The 17726-nt window shown below is 37.9% G+C and overlaps 1 protein-coding gene across 4 annotated transcripts in view; it reads left to right on the top strand.

Annotated features, from left to right (window-relative positions):
• Positions 1–13134, top strand: part of TP53I11 (tumor protein p53 inducible protein 11) — a 1760993-nt gene extending 1747859 nt beyond the window's left edge. For all 4 annotated transcript variants that reach the window (XM_044082555.1, XM_044082554.1, XM_044082556.1 and 1 more), the window contains exon 8: positions 6568–13134. In XM_044082555.1, the coding sequence (XP_043938490.1) occupies positions 6568–6701 (134 nt within the window). In that variant the 3' untranslated portion in view covers positions 6702–13134. The remainder of the gene's footprint in view (positions 1–6567) is intronic.
• The last annotated feature ends 4592 nt before the right edge of the window (positions 13135–17726 follow it).

The raw sequence follows: 17726 nt of genomic DNA, 5'->3' as shown, positions 1-17726 counted from the left end.
ACTGTATTTCTGTCTAAAGCCTTTGATACTATCTCTCACACATTCCTCCTTTCCCAGCTGTCCAACTTTGGACTATCTACTCCATCTCTCAACAGGTTCAAAGCTGCCTATCGGACACAACATGCTGTAAAATGGCAGCACTCTATATACCCATATATCCATAACACCATCGGTGTTCCCCAAGGCTCCATATTAGGACCACTACTGTTTAATGTTTTCATCAACAACCTATCACTTTAACAAGGGTCTCTTGTTCAGTACGCAGATGACGCTGCTATAATCTGCTCTGCTGAAAACTCAACTCAACTACAGCAAATCACTCAATCGGCATTCACAGCTGTAGGAAATTAGCTCCACAATATAACCACCTGTCTTTAAACCCAAGTAAAACTAAGCTCATAATATTCACCTCAAAGAAAAAGACTCCCATTAGTAAATCTGAATTCCACATATTCTCTCTAAACTAAACCAAAATGAGTTAAATTTAATTAGTTTAACTAATAGGATAAATTAGTTATCCAAACCAAACTGTTAGGTGTTATAATTGACAAAAACATAAAATTTAACCTACACATACAACACAAAATCAGCAAGACTCTCAAAAAACTGGGGCTACTCTACAGACATAAACATTTCCTTTCCCTTCCCACAAAACAAGTATTTGCTTCCACTTGTCTACTTTCTTCTCTAGTCTGTGATGCCCCAGGGTATTACTAACCAACCTCTAGTCCCCCCTCAAAACAAAATTAGAAATATGCTACAACAAGATAACCATCACTTCAACCTCCAGCCCATTTCTGTAAAAACATTAAACTGGCTCAAATTCCCCCACTATCTTATCTCTAATTAACTACCGCACACAAAAAACTTACTAAACCACAGAATTGCTCTGCCCTAAAGTCCTTATTCTCCCACTATAACCCCACTAGTTCCCTAAGCTCAAAAAACCAACACCTTTTCCAAATTCAGAAACCTAAACTGCCCTCTGGTCAGCTACTGTACCCCTGGGTAATAACTAAAATCTGGAACAGCCTTCCTCCAGCCATTTGCACAACACAATGGACTGCATCCTTCAAAACCACCCTATGCATACACTTTTACTCCAAATGGCTCTGTAACTGCACTAAATCTCCTTCGACCATTACCTAGACCTTAGTGCCTTTCAACCGTTCCCCTTATTCTCCTTTGTAACACACTTCACTATATCTCAAGTGAACTATCATTTCTTCACTCTCTCTCTCTCTACTCATTAGTACTAATCTGTATATCTATTACTCCCACCTTTCTTACCTCTACTGTTATCACAACTTCTTAAATGTTCCATCTCATGCTTTGCCATTCATTTTTCTTTTAAATACTGCAATTTGTGCAACATCACTGCTATAGTCTCTTAATGTCTTTCCTAACTTATTAATATGTCTGTCATTATCTGAGTGCTAATCATTTTATATTCACCCACAATACTGCATCAACTATAGTTGTGCTACCTTGTAATTAGTTTAGTAAGTGCATATCAACTGTCTGTATATATTCCAAATGTACTGCTGTTAAGACTGTTAAGATGTTTTCCCTCCTTTTGTGCTGTATATACTCAGTGTGCCTTTTGATGTACTATGTAATTTATGTTTTTTTGGGGACCTTTTCTACCCGGTCATCCACTGAAAATGGGCTCTGCTTGGCTTAGTGGACTTTTCCAGTAAACAAATGCCAATAAATAAGTAGCTTTACTCTCTCCAAACTACTAACACCTCTTAACTGTTCCTCACCCCCACCCTCTCCTGACCTGAGTCTTATTAACCCACAGCAAGTTCACCATGATGCAAACCTGAAAAATAATCATGTAAAATATGCACTTCTCTCAATTCTTGCTGCATGTATTGTTATTTTAGAGTTTTGTTATATATTGTTACTTTTTGTGTTTTTATTTATATAGCTTACTTACCATCTGTCCCTCTTTTTTCCCACTGGTAATTATTTCACCTGGGCGATACCTGAAAATGTTTAGTTGTCATCATGGTGTGTACTAGGCTAATGGCCCTGGAACCTTTACAAGCCTAGCCCATAGGATTACCCTGGCATTGTGCCACCCGACCTTAGTTCCCAGTGCCTCTGTCGAGTAAAGCTACTGGAGTGATCCCTGGGGTGAATTTTCTATTTCCCATCCACTCATCAAGATTTATCTTGAAGAGGGCCAGTGAGGTGCTCTACTTGACATGTATGGGAAGTCTATTCCATAGTATGGGCAGTCTCTGGGTCATGAACCTGTCCCTTCACAATGTTCTGTTGATTGTGGTAATGAGGTTGAGTTCTCTGGAGCGTGTGGTGTTGAGGGATTGGGATTTCTTTAGATGTAGCATTTCTAACAGAGCTGGGTCAGACATGGCTTTGTAAGTCAAGCAGAGATCGCCTCTAAGTAGGCGATATGAGACAGAGAATAGTTGGAATTTTTTCAGTCTGTCCGTATACGACAAATGCTTAAGGCCTAGTATCCTCTTTGTGAGGTACTTTTGTGGGCTCTCCAGTTGTTGCAGGTGTTTAATGAGGTAAATGTCAAATGGGGCATTGTACTCAAAGACTGGCCTAATGAGGGAAGAGCAGAGGGAGACCATGACCTCTCTCTTCCTGGATGCAAAACCCCTAGTAATGAGATGTGCCACATATAAGGACTTTCTGACCACAGTGGCAATGTGGTGGTCAAAAGAGAGGTTGCTGTCAACCTGTGTTCCCAGATCTCTTATAACACCTTCTGTGTTCAGTGGACTACCATCAATGTGGTAATTCATGGCAACAGTTTTTTTTCCCAAAGGGGATGACACATTTTATGGCATTGAGCTTAAGGCCATGGTTCTGACACCACTCGTTGGTCTCAGTGAGGCCTTTCTGTAGGATGTCATCATCACTTGGGGAGTTAATAATAGCGCCCAATTTGCAATCATCTACAAACTTTGTCAGCCAGAGTCCCTTCGTGTTGGCCTGGACTTCAGAGAAGTATATACTAAACAAGAGAGGACCCAGGACCGAACCCTGTGGGACTCCACTCGTGACTGGTCAGCAGTCTGACTTGGAGTCAGCTACTTTCACACTGTGGGTTTTACCTGTGAGCCAGTTTGCATCCCACCTAGTGATATAGGGGTTGATGCATAGCTTAGTGAGTTTTTCTATGATTCCTGAGTGGGGAATGGTATCAAAGACCTTGGCCAGATCAAGGTAAGCTGTATGAACCACCTTGCCTTCATCCACAGCTCTGGTGACTGACTCAAAGAAGTTGACCAAGTTGAGTAGGCATGGTCTGCCCTTTACAAAACCAAACTGTGTGGGATCCAGAGTTTGAAGATTCCCTATATCCTTGTTTATTAGGTCCATGATGATGCATTCCATAGCTTTTCATATCAGACTCGTCAGGCTAATGGGGCGTTAGTTCCCAGGGTCTGTAGTCATTCCTCCTTTGTGGAGAGGGATGACTGTAGCAGTGCACCATTCGGTAGGGACAAAGCCTGAGGTGAGGCTGTGATTGAACAGGGCACACAGGTGAGGTGCCAGTTCACTATGTAGTTCATATAGAACACAGCCAGGGATATTGTCAGGTCCCATAGAAGCTGTATTCTTGGCCTTGGGCAGTGCTGTTTTAACCTGTGCAGCAGTAATAGGGTGCATGGCAATCTACTGGTATTGTGACTGGTCCCTGGGGGGAGAGAGGGGTAAAGTTGGCACAGAATCTGTCAGCCAGTATATTTACAATATCTGTTGGCTCTGTATAGGAGGTACCATTGTGCAGTAGCTTAGAGCAAATCTGGGTATATTTAGAAGGCCTTGTGGTTGTCTTTACTATCTACTGCAATTCTGTTTTCATAGCTAGCTTTAGAGGAGTTGATGAGGCATCTCAACTTTTTGTTGAGGCTGATAAGGGAGTTTTTCCAGTGTTGGGACTTCACTTTACTCCACATCAGTTTCCTCCTCCTGTTGTAGAGTTTGTCTGTGGCAGGGGACCACCAGATTGGCTTCCTGTTTTTGGAGGAGAGTGTCTTGGTTCTATTGGGTATGGCAAGATCCATGCATTTATGTACGTGTTCATGCAGTGCATTGGTGTATGATTTGGTGATCATGCAACTGATCTCCATTTGCATGGGTGCCGTGAAGTTAGCTACCTCTGTTTTTAGGAGCCCAGAGTTAGCTTTGGAGAAGTTTTTCATGGTGGTTACCTTTGCGGGGGGGAGGGTGGTGGGTGGGAGCGATGTGTATTTCTAAGGTGATTAGTTTGTGGTCATATCTAACCAGGGAGGAGTTGACTATTGGTGCAGAGCAACGTTCGCCCATGTTAGTAATGACCAGGTTAAGGATGTTGGTACCTCTAGTGCGGGTAAGAACGAGCTGGTCCAGGGCACTGGAATTAATGAATTCCAGGAAACGTTGGGCAAGTGTATTGGTACACGAGTAGTATTCCCAGTTAATGGAGGGGTAGTTGGTTGCCCCATATGAGAGTGTTAGTTTGGACCCTAATATTCTCCAGGGTGCTTAGGAATGTGGAGTGTGAGTCTTGGGACATGGTTGGGGATCTATAACAGGCTACAACCTGTATCACTGGCTTATCAGTGGTACTACCCCAGTAAACAAATGTAAATAAAATATCTGCTTCTATTAGTCCAGCATTTGACTCCCTCAGCTCCATTTGCATATTGTGCGACTCTAAGCAGGTCATTTAACCAGAAAGTGCTCTAGGGCAACTGGAGGAAATTGGAGTAGGCTTCTCAGTGATATCCTGAACTATACCTCGTAAGTACCAAATTATGAACTTCCTCTTGTAGATTATTGACTGAAAGTCTGATACCTTCTGAAAAGTGTGTCACTTCATCTGTGATGGTTATATGCAGTGATTAACAGTGCAAGCAAGTAATGATGATGAAACTGTTTGCAGGACTGGCGACCACAACATTAGGTGAAGCCTGGCAGAGGCTAACATAGTTTTGGTTTCTGGATAGTGCATTAGTCTGGATTATTTACTTTTAACAGTCTATAAAAGAGGTGTGAACCATATCATACATTTCATGTGTTTATTGACTTGTTTATTTATGCTATTTTTTAAAGAAGGAGGCTTCCTACATGATGTTTCATTTCCCCAACTTGATTGAGTACTAATGCTGAACATATGTACTTCTTCAAAATGATAAGGTAATGAGAATGCTCCATGAGGCTATTTGAAAACATGAGGACAAATATAGTTCTGCAATAAAACACAGTATGTATTATGTTTTTACCAGTGGTTAACTTTCAATTTTATTTGTGTGTGGAAGTCCTTTGAATACTCAAATTAAAATATACTAAGAGCGTATCAAAATATATAATTTTTTTTCTTGCAAGTTAATTGTTTGCTACACAGTTATGGATTTTTGAGAGACATTTGATAGTTTTCATAGAGTTTACTGTGTTCTCGCTCTCTCTCCTGTAGTATAGGGAAGTATTAGTTTAATCTCTCCTTTTCTTTGTTTTTTGCATTAGCAGTTCTATGTCTCAGAATATCCTAATTCCTACTTTGCTTAAAAAAAAAAAAAAACTTTATTGACATTTGTTTAGTAACTTTAAAATCTATAATAAAACAGATGCTAGAGTTTATTTAAAAGAGGAGAAAAATCTAAGGTGTACTGGAATCAGTATCAAACACATCTATAGATCAGAGATGACATTTTTTCATAAATAAAACAGATAAAACCATTTATTGTGATACGTATATACTTCTTTACATAAGACATAGTTAAATATGCATTGCGTGTGGATTTGAATTCAGAAAGGCAGTAAAGAAAGCTAAAAAGAAGGCGCGGTATATTTGACATGAGGATACTATGTGATGTGACATATGATCTCTATGCCTTTTTAGGATTTTGTAATAGTTAATATATTGCTGCAGTTTGTTCTCCGGTCTTTACAAGTGGCTGACAAAAATCTGTGCAAACCAAGAAACTCTGCTCGGGATTACATGAGTGTTTCACGTACCATAACCATCTACACAACTGTTGTGAACTGCTGATTGTGAAAGATTAAGATGAAACCCTCAGTTTCTGAAAGATTATTCCTTGAGTATGTACTCCAAGTTACAGCCATTCACTTGAACACTTGATAATATGGCATAACGTCTTGCTAAGAAAGCAGCATCTTGCAGAATCAGTGGGCAGATATTTGCACTGGTTAGAAACCAACATAGGAGCAGACACCAACTGTGCCACAGACTTCCTCATCCATGTGAACAAGCACTCTATTTGAGAAAAAAAAACTTAGCTGTGATCACATTTTACTTTAATTGTACCACTTTATTGTTATCAGTCTTTTGGTACAAGATACAGTTAACAGTTTAGTGGGAAACTTCTTGCAGGTGTTTCAGTGATGTATCTTATCCCTAATATATTGGAACATGTGACCTCTTCATTTTCCAGTTTATACATAAACAGAACTCACCACTGTTTTTAATTTCAGTCCATACATACATCAAATGTGAATTGAGCCTTGTTTTTGTGAGTGCGTGTGTTTTACAGTACGATATAGTTGCTTTTTCTGAAGTTTCCTCCCCTTTTCTCGTAGTTACGACAGTCACGCTTTGCGAAGAAGGGCGATTTCCCAATGGAGCCATACTGCTTCTCTGCAGTCGAGGCATCTTCATCGCCATAAGCATCTACTACTACTATCAAGCTGGAAGACGATCCAAGAAGATTTGATTTTATTTTAATTTACTTCTGAAAAGAAATATATTTCCTCTACGTGTTTTGGATAGGTAGTGATTTTTGTAAGACAAAAGTGGATTTAAAAAAAAAAAAAAGAAAATGCATTGTGATGGATATTTCGTTACGACCCAAATCCTATTTATATTCTTAAACCTCCCTCTATTTCTCAGAGCTGGTCAGTATATTGTATATTTTTTTCTATTTATGCCTGTCTTCTTTTTTTTTTTTTTTTCATTTGTTATATGTTACTACACCTGTGGGTTCAACGTGATGCATATAGTATATAAAATTTGTAAGAACACAGAAGCATTCCTAGTCTGTCATTCTTAATGAGTAAAATACCCAGTTTGAAACTGAAGGCATGCTACAGGACAAGTGATTGTAGTATCCCTGAACGACTGGGAAACTTGTAGGCTGTTATATCTGAAAAAGGAAATCAGTGTCTAATAAACTTATCAGGGCAACAAAACCCAAGTAAAATATACAGAATTAGTTGCATCTTACAGGAATTTCTTAGTCAGTACACAGCCAGTACAGTCTGTTTCTTCATGTCGAGTGATCCATAATAACATTTTAATTCCTTCCATTTCATATGTGGTCCACTGTGGGTATTAAAATGGGTAATCAAATTGCTGTCCTTATAGTTTCCCCTGCTGCCCATATTATAAGAACATAATAAGGTTATGTTTTCAAAATATTTAATGATAGATTTCATTTTCTGTATACATAGTCCCAAGAGTGTTCTCTCTCAGCTTGAGAAAAGATTTAAGACTTGTTTTAGTTGGTGCAAACTAAGCGATGATACCTGATGCTTATATCGGTTGTTATAAATACATTTTCACTCTCTCTCTAGTCTTCTTAGGTATACATTTATTTAAACCATTAGAAGCAGTCAAGTTTTCTAATTATTTTATTGGATTTTTATATCTCAGATACATAAACAAGAAACCCAACACAGTGAAAAACACAAGAAGCAAGATAAATAACAGCTAAACACAAACAAAACTATTAACAACTATGTACAACTATTTACAAGAGTGTTACAAAGATAATATGGTAAGATTATTCTGTACAAAAGAAGGATCTTTAAAGATAAAGCTAAACAAAAGTTTTTACTAACATTTTGATCAATATGAAAGAGTTTTTTTTTTTAATGTAGATTTATATACCTTTATATATCTGATAACCATTTCCTTAAATTCAGCCTATGATGTTTTTTCCCTATCCAGTCTGTTTGTGTAATGTACAGCTTAACTAACATGAATGGGGCTATGTATGGTCTTCGGGTTGTATGTTTTAAGTGGAATATGAAGAGTATGAAGAAGGGTAAACTCTTCGGTTATGATTTTTTTTTTGATAACCAAAAACTTTTAAATTATCTTCAAGGGGATGCCATGCGTTGAGTACTTGCAGCCCAATAACACATGGGTCAGGTCTACATATTCATTGGAGCATGCAGAACACTTGGGGAGAATTAGGGAGTAATATCATGCAGTTTTTCCAGTGGTCACATGAGCATTATTTAAAATTGTAAACTGTGTATAAAACATTTTTTTAAGAGGAATAGCCTTTTTTTGACAGACAGAATGTTGTATGTCTGTAGGCAACAAATATAAGCCAGAGTATAACCAATAAGAGGAATACATTAAGGAATCTTTATACCTATACTCTGTTATTAATTTATATGACTCTGAAAGTGGCTTTATCAGATAAGAGAGAGCTATTTAGTTGATTTAAAAATGAATCTGATGTTATATAATTGTATGTGAATATTTTTATACTTGAAATAATATATTTGATTCAGTATAGGCATAAAGTTTGCAGAAGGTTTTGACACTGAAGGTTAGAGTACTATATAATTGAACTAATATGAAAAGTCACTTGATATAAAGTATTCTGCAGCTCCGATCTGATACACAGGGCTAACATTTTGAGTATCATCATATGATAAATATCAGACTTGCATTTGTAAGCAATTCCAACTTGGTATAGGCTGAGTCATGAAAAACAATTTAGCATGCTTGAGATACCTGTACCAAACAGACTTTATCGTTTCTGTATCAGTGTTGAAACCTAATGGTTGTACAGATTTGTGAATGTATTTATCAGTGGAGCCAAAGCTTTGCTTGTCATGCAGGCCTCATTGCATACCGATCATGTCAGTCATAGGAGAGTGTCAGGGAGGTATAAAAGGCACATTCCTTGAAATCCCTTGGGACATAGGTTACCACTCAGTACTACAATGTTTGCTATATTAGACAACAGCTAGATGTTTTCCTTTCATACATAGCTGGCAGTGACAAGCGTCATTAAGGGATTCATCACTGGTCAGACATAAATGCCTCTGTCCTTGGAAACTGATGCAGAAATGTGAATACAGCCTGACTGTCTCTCTCTGTAGCAGAAGGTGATTTTGTGGTTGGATCTTCTCTTTATAGTTCCAGGGTCTGTGATTCACTCTTAGCTTCTAGACACTGGCTGTGAGAACTTTGTATGCTCTTCTCATGTCTGGACTGGCTGTCTCCTTCAGTTTCCACCCACATACTAGAAAAATGTTTGTTGATCGGTTCCGCTAAAATCTTCTTTATATAGGTAGTATTTACCTTCACTCATATGATTTGTATCAGTGCAGGAAAGAGTTCATAGAAGGATGGTTCACTTACCTGATTAAGAAATAAATAATTTAAATTAATTAAAAAAATAAAAATAAATAAAAAGATAAAAATTGTTATTGATAGATGTAGTTGCCTTACTTTTTGTTGAGTTTAAAAGTTTTGATCATCTGATTACTGATTTCCCCTAATGAACAGTAGCCACCTCTTTTGCTGGATTTCTCATTTCCTTTGCCCAGCTGATTCAATGAATGACCTTTCCATGATATAGATGCTAAGCCTTTGGGGCTTAAGTGTCCAGCCAGACAATGCATTACATCAGTACCATGGAGCTTATATCAAATTGTCCGCTTAAGGCTTTGCTGCTTTTCCTCCATGTAGGTGTGTATGTTTTTGCTGCTTCGCACTGTACCAATGAATTGTAGCATATAACATCTCACTGGACAGCTGTCATAGCCTGCTGCTTTCATCTCTTTAATACATGCTTGATCTGCAATGTGAGCATATGTGCCTACACTCTGCAGCTACATTTATAACACTGCGACTGCCTCTATTAAATGGAGGGCACCTTTGACCTGAGCTATTTATACACCATCCGGAATCTGTGCTGCCAGGATTCATTCGGGCTATTATGAAATAAGGGTGAATGCATTTCCTCAAATTTGTAGACAAACTTTGTTGGGCTGAATGTGTTTGTTTAATGGCATCTCCCTTTCCAGACAGGGTGCTTTAGTTTACCAGGTTCCTATAAATAGCTGCTTCTTTGTAGTTAATAAAATGCTTCACAAGGACTGCTGTTAGCAACAGTTATGCCAATGCTTCGTATTAAAAATGCTGGGATAAAAAATATATAGATATAATGAAACTAGACACAAGACTATTATAGAAAGTAGACTATGTGACTGGAAGGGTAGGGTGGTACTGATAATGGACAGTATGGCCCTACTGCATCGCCATCATTACATATCACATGACTCATTCCAGCACTGAGCCTTGTGCAAGACACTTCTCCAAACTCTTTCACAAAAGGTAAGGCCACTGCAGGACTCCTGGACATGTTTCTGGTAGAGGATGTAAAACTGTTGTCAAAAGGACAGCTTAGTCTGTTATTTTGACCGTTCGGATATATGTTAAAGATATCAAAAGTCAAAAGCACCAAAAACCACAAACTGCAAATAGAAAAAAACATTCCAAAGGTACCACTCCTTTATTAATTAAAACCAATATTAAGCACTTTCGTCTCGACCACTAGAGACTTCATCAGAATACAAAACCAGAATGTTCAGCATGAATTTAAATAACCCCCTTAGCATACAATTAAAAACCTCTAAACAATCAACATATTTCTGAAAAAATTATAAAATATATACCATGAAATAACTTCTAAAAATTCTCAAAGTTATATAACATTTGCCCTTTCATGTAGCGTAGGTGTAATAGATCATTTAATCCCGTGTGCCACTCTGTTTTTCTCTTTCTTAAAATATTTCTCCAATCTCCCCCACCTAGGCTGAAGCCTGGTGCTTTCCAAAATATCAAAGACAATTTTTTTTGAAATCCATGCAACTCTGAGAATGCTTGAATAGGGTGTTATTTTGTTTTTCATTTTTTATGTCGTTTAAATGTTTGCATAACCTACATTTAAGTGGACGCTCAGTTTTACCCACATGAAAATTAAGACATGTTACGCATATAGCCAGATACACCACTCTGCTTGTAGCACAATTACCTTTTTTTTGAATATTACTTAAAAACAACAATAAAATATACATGTATTTTTATATTTATACATATTTTGTTGTAAATAATGTTCATGATGAACATTTTTAATATTTCAAACCTATACATGTATATGTAGTAAAGTGATTCATCTTCATACGGACGGAGCATCAATTAGTATTTCTTTTGATAAAACAGTATTTCCTGTGGCAACTTGGTTGTTGATTGGTTTAGATGCTTTTAATTGTATGCTAATGGGGTTATTTAAATTCATGCTGAACATTCTGATTTGTATTCTGATGAAGTCTCCAGTGGTTGAGATGAAAGCGCTTAATGTATGCATGTATGTGTCTTTCGGCTTTTTCCCGGTTAGGGGTCGCCACAGTGGAACTCCGGTCCACTATTGGTTTCAATTAATAAAAGAGTGGTACCTTTGGAATGCTTGGATAACTTTTTTTATATGTTAAAGATATACATGATATTCTTTTCAAACCTCGATACATCACATTGATGAACGATTCCTATACCAGTAGTACCCATGGAAATGCCTTTCCAGGGTTATAAAATTTGTCACTTAGCATGTGCTACACACTTGACACAGAATATTTCCAAAATGTTATCCACTTGGGGTCTCTGAGGCCATTTGCATGACCGTGTGCTTTCTTCTTACAAAAGTGACCTGCAGATTTTGGTTTTAGGACCTCCGACCTTCAGGTGTCTAATGCTTCTTGGTACTTTCTCAACCAGGAAGATGTGAATACCATAAATGGCAGTTGAAGAAAATGAGTGTATTAAAGGAAAAACAGTATCACTTTTCAGTATTATGATAAAATTGGAATTCTTTGTATGTTGCTGTGTTTCTTCTACATATTATTGCACAACACAATAGACTACCATCAACAGTTTGCTGTTGTCATATTTACTGTTCGATCTGAAAAGCTTCATCTAGTTTTGAAGGACCAGTATCTGTGAAGGTCTGGATCTGTTATCAATCAATTGGGCAGATAGCAGCCATATGTGTGAACTGTCGAGGAACAGACATGCTATACCGATACACATGGCTGTTATAACTATGGCGAAAATATAATGTAATATGAAGCTGTAAAACTTTCTTTTCACAATTCTCTGTTGAGTTCTGTCATTACACCTAACAGAATAAATGTTCTACTGTATTTAAAAACTGACTAGTAAATGGGAGTCATGAAATTAAATTTGTGTCGACTTTTTCCTGTAACTTTAGTACTGTGTAAAAACTGAATTTTTGGTAAAAATGTCATTCAGGTTTAATAGGCCATTATATCCAAGAAAAAATAAAAACTTTTGTTTCGGGCTCTCTACTTCTATACATTTAATTTAGGCTGCTCTTTGACTTCAAAGAAATAGTAAACAGAGAAGTGTGTTTTTTTTTAACTACTAAATTTGTGTGCTAAAAGTGTGAATGTGTTTACTGCTAACAAAAACAGGTCTGTAATCCAAAATGAAGAAAGTTAAAGAAGCAATTACTTGTAATTTTTGACCTATAATTCCAAACTCCAAGCTTCACTTCAGAAAGTATTTGTATTTCCTTCATCATGGTCTATGGTATACTTACAGATACTGGCAGTGTGATATTAAGTGCATTTAAATTGGTTCTCCTGTTGACAATGGATTTTAAAGTATAAAGTTTCAAAAGACCTACACTGATTTAATTTTATTCCAATATTTTTATATAACCAACTCAGCTTGTCAGAGATCAGTGTGGCAGATGTTTCCTTATTGCTGTTAAGAATTTGTATTATGAATGTTGTGACATGTAAATGTATTAAAGTGAAATTGAGAAAAAAAATGTAATGGTCATCACAAAACAATTTTTATAATATTTTCGCTTAACCATCTCCACACTGAAAACAAATGGAAATTTCCTGGGGAACTTTAATGCTTATAATGTCAGAATAAAATATTGTAGCATTCTAAAGTCTACTCCAGAATATTTAATCTTAATACATGTTGCAATAAGTACCTCTACTAATGTCTTTTAAGCCCATACTCTCAAAAAAATCATGAAACAAAATGTGATGAGTGGATATGTTAAGTAAAAGAAATAAAAATTTATCATACAAGTGTCTTCCATAATCTTTTTTTTTTTTCTACATTTCAGATTACAACTTTGTATGCTCCAAGGCTGGAAACATTTTTACTAATGTTGTCCTTTAATAAATGCTGCATATAAAGTTTGATGGCTCACTTGGCCTCAATATTTCCTGCATACAATATAAATCAAATGAAAATTGGATTTCAAACAGAACGATGCTTAAGATTCCTAATAGTGTACAGCATGTCTTTTCTTACTGCGTAAGAATCCTTATCTTGTGCCACTGATGTAGTTCAGATCAAACAGTGATATCTGAGGACAAATGTCAAGACTCAGATTTTTAGTTCCAAGGTTAAATAAATAGAAGATGGTATTACACTGCACTATGAGTCAGTCCTAGAGCATTATAAGCAGTTCTCCACTCAGACTGAAAACATGCCTAAATCGTTGGTGTTTGATGGACAGAAGGAATGCTTTGGGGTTCACCAGTTTGACAGTGTCTGTTCCTTGCATTTCCATCCTTACATTTGCTTTGGTTGCAGGGCACGTTTTCCACAATTTTCATGGAAATAGTATGGGAGTTTACCTAGTACCACAGCAGGCACATTGCAATGAACAAGACAGGATGATCTGGTACTTGGTCGAAAGTAAATGATGTGAAATATAATATAACACTGTTACAGAAAATGTTTAATATAAAAACAATGTTTGTCAGACTGGCAATCCCTGCTCCCTATCCTTCCTGTTTTCCAGAGTGCTAAGAACTTTTAATAATATTTGACATACCAAGGCTCATGCAAATTAATCAAAAGCCAGTGTTTTGATTGGCTTACTCTACATCCTCGTGGGACTAAATTCTGTAATTAGTCCCACTAGAATGGACACCGAAAAAGATGACAAAAATCTCACAATGACAACAGTGTGAAATTCCAAAACACTTTTATAAATAATGTAGTACATATTACTATGTACAGGATCAAATGGTGGAAATTGGAAAAAGGGTAATTGTAAGGTGATGTTCAGGAAAGAGTTAAGACAGGCACTGGGTGGCAGTGAAGAGTTACCGAATAGCTGGATAACTACAGCAGAGTTAGTAAGTGAGATGGCTAGAAAGGTGCTTGGTGTGACATCTGGAAAGAGGAAGGAGGGCAAGGAGACCTGGTGGTGGAATGAAGAAGTACAGGAGAGTATACAGAGAAAGAGGTTGGTGAAGAAGTGGGATTGTCAGAGAGATGAAAGTAGAGGTGCATGGCAAAGAGAGAGGTGGCGAAGGATAAGGCGTATGATGAGTTGTATAAAAGGTTGGACACTAAGGTGGGAGAAAAGGACCTGTACTGATTGGCTAGACATAGGGACCCAGCTATTAAAGATGTGCAGCAGGTAAGGGTGATAAAGGACAATGAGGGAAAACGTACTCAATAGCGAGGAGAGTGTGTTGAGCAGATGGAAAGAGTACTTTGAGGGGCTGATGAATGAAGAGAATGAGAGGGAGAGAAGGTTGGATGATATGCAGATAGTGAATCATGAAGTGCAGTGGATTAGCAAGGAGGAAGTAAGGATAGCTATGAAGAGGATGAAGAATGGAAAGGCCGTTGGTCCAGATGACATACCTGTGGAAGCATGGAGGTGTTTAGGTGAAATGGCAGTGGACAACCAAACCAAAAAACCAGGAAGCAGAACAGCCAGCAAGTAGTCGATAAAAAAAGAATACTTTAATCCAATTAAATGAGCCTCAAACACAATCCAGTTAAATAAGCCTTAAACACAAGTGCTTGTGTTTGGTTGCTTACTTGGTCCTGTGCAAACCTCGGTTATTGAAATGGCAGTGGAGTTTTTAACCAGATTGTTTAATGAAATCTTGGAAAGTGAGAGGATGCCTGAGGAATGGAGAAAAAGTGTTTAGGTACCAATTTTTAAGAATAAGGGTGATGTGCACAACTGTAGTAACTACAGAGGGATTAAACTGTTCAGTCACAGCATGAAGTTATGGGAAAGAGTAGTGGAAGTTAGATTAAGAAGGGAGGTGATGATTAGTGTGCAGCAGTATGGTTTCATGCCAGGAAAGAGCACTACAGATGCGATGTTTGCTCTGAGAGTGTTGATGGAGAAGTACAGAGAAGGTCAGAAGGAGTTGCACTGTGTCTCTGTGGATTTAGAGAAAGCATATGACAGGGTGCCTAGAGAGGAGTTTTGGTATTGTATGAGGAAGTATGAGAGTGTCAGAGAAGTATGTAAGAGTGGTACAGGATATGTACGAGGGTATTGTGACAGCGGTGAGGTCTGCGGTGGGAGTGACGGATGCATTTAAGGTGGAGGTGGGATTACATCAAGGATCAGCTCTGAGCCCTTTATTTGCCATGGTGATGGATAGGTTGACAGACGAGATCAGACAGGAGTCCCTGTGGACTATGATGTTTGCAGATGACATTGTGATCTGTAGTGAGAGTAGGGAACAGGTGGAGGAGACCCTGGAGAGGTGGAGATATGCTCTAGAGAGAAGAGGAATGAAGGTCAGCAGGACTAAGACAGAATATATGTGTGTGAATGAGAGGGAGGATAGAGGAATGGTGAGGATGCAGGGAGTACATGTGGCGAAGGTGGATGAGTTTAAGTACTTGGGATCAACAGTTCAGAGCAATGGTGAGTGTGGAAGTGAGGTGAAGAAGAGAGTACAGGCAGGATGGAGTGGGTGGAGAAGAGTGTCAGGAGTGATTTGTGACAGACGAGTACCAGTAAGAGTGAAAGGGAAGGTCTACAAGAGGGTAGTGAGACCAGCTATGTTATATGGGTTGGAAACAGTGGCATTGCCAAAAAGGCAGGAGTCAGAGCTTGACGTGGCAGAGATGAAGATGTTAAGATTTGCACTGGGTGTGATTAGGAATAAGTATATTAGAGGCTCAGCCCAGGTTGGAAGGTTTGGAGACAAAGCCAGAGGCAAGATTACATTGGTTTGGACATGTGCTGAGGAGGGATGCAGAGTATATTGGGAAAAAGATGCTAAGGATGAAGCTGCCAGGTAACAGGAAAAGAGGGAGGCCTAAGATAAGGTTTATGGATGTGGTGAGAGAGGACATGCAGGTGGTTGGTGTGACAGAGCAAGATGCAGAGGACAGGAAGAAATGGAAACAGTTGATCTGCTGTGGCAACCCCTAACGGGAGCAGCCGAAAGAAGAAGACATTACTTAAAAAAGGCCTTCCAAAAAATGCTTTAAGATTTCTGCAGTTAATTGCAGCATCTGCTTTCAGCAATGTACTTAACATGCCAGTGTTACTGGTGTTAGAGTGGCAGCCTTTTACTCACTTTTTCAAACATTTCATCTGATAAGCTGATAAAGCAGAACAGAAGATTCAAAATTTGAATGTAATGATTAATATGTTAATCATTCTCTTATTTTGCACTTGTAACAGTACACAAAACTGATGACTAGACGATCAGTCTATTACCTTAGCCAAACACGTTTTGCTCAATGTTAGAAGACTTCTGGGGTGCATTATCTGTTATACCCTGCCAGTGATGCAAGTAAGAAATCTGATTTCATCTGAGTGCTGTGATCAAGAGAAATCATTTGCTGGAAAAATGACAAAATGTGCGGTTATCTGGGCTGTATTATCTGTTATACCCTGCCAGTAATGCAAGTAAGAAATCTGATTTGATCCGAGTGCTGTTATCAAGAGAAATCATTTGCTGGAAAAATTGCAAAATGTGCGGTTATCTCGATTATAACAAAAACAAAATGACTGCACCTCTTACTACTTTTGATTTCACATATTTGAAGAGTGAAAGCTTATTTTCAGGACTACAGTGTGCAGCACACAGCTGTCACCCAATAAGTGTTTGTGAGACTTTTGTTTTTAAGATTTTGTCATAATTTAATAACAACAGTTGGCCAGAACAATGATACTGTAATCTAACTAAAGAAATCTGTATGTGTGTTGGGAGAGGGGGAAGTTTTGCTGGGCTTTGCCTTCTCCTAGACAGAGATTTAACTTCTGTGGGTTTTACCCTCATGAACAGTCGTTATCTACCGGGAATAAATCCCATCATAATCTGTAGCCCACCTTGCAATATTTCTCAATAGTCATACTATGTGATATGATATTCTATTTCACTTTGAAAAGGATAAATTCCATTTTATATGACAATTAGCCGGACTTTTCTTATACAAGTTGTGACATACTGAAACTAACTGATCAGACAGACATTTTATTATCTTAGACCCACGTATTTAAAATAATGCAAGAAAACATTATTTGTGCAGGAATGCAAACCCTTTCAGTACCCCACACCATTATTGTATGTCACAGTTCTGAGGTGTCACAACTTCATGCCACAAAGAATGCTTGGTTTTCCCTTCTTCTGGTGACTGTGCAAATTGTTATATTACAGAAGCAGTATTCCTTATAAGGTATAACCAGATCATGTGAATAAAGGAGGCATGCCCTTCCGCAAAAAATAAAAATCTGAAATTAGAAAATGATTCCACAAACTGAGTCCATTGTTTGTTTTTTTAGAACCTGAGCTTTGTTAAAGCAAGATTAGGATATATGCCATGTAAAACTTATCCTTGTAGTACTATAGCGTTCTACACGATTAAGACCAATGTTAAGGATAATTAC

The sequence above is a fragment of the Protopterus annectens genome, chromosome 9.part0 (assembly GCF_019279795.1).
Source record: "Protopterus annectens isolate FY-2018-M chromosome 9.part0, PAN1.0, whole genome shotgun sequence".
In the NCBI taxonomy this organism is placed as follows: domain Eukaryota; kingdom Metazoa; phylum Chordata; order Ceratodontiformes; family Protopteridae; genus Protopterus; species Protopterus annectens.
The sequence above is the reverse complement of the archived record's forward strand: the minus strand, read 5'-3'. Positions and strand labels throughout refer to the sequence as shown.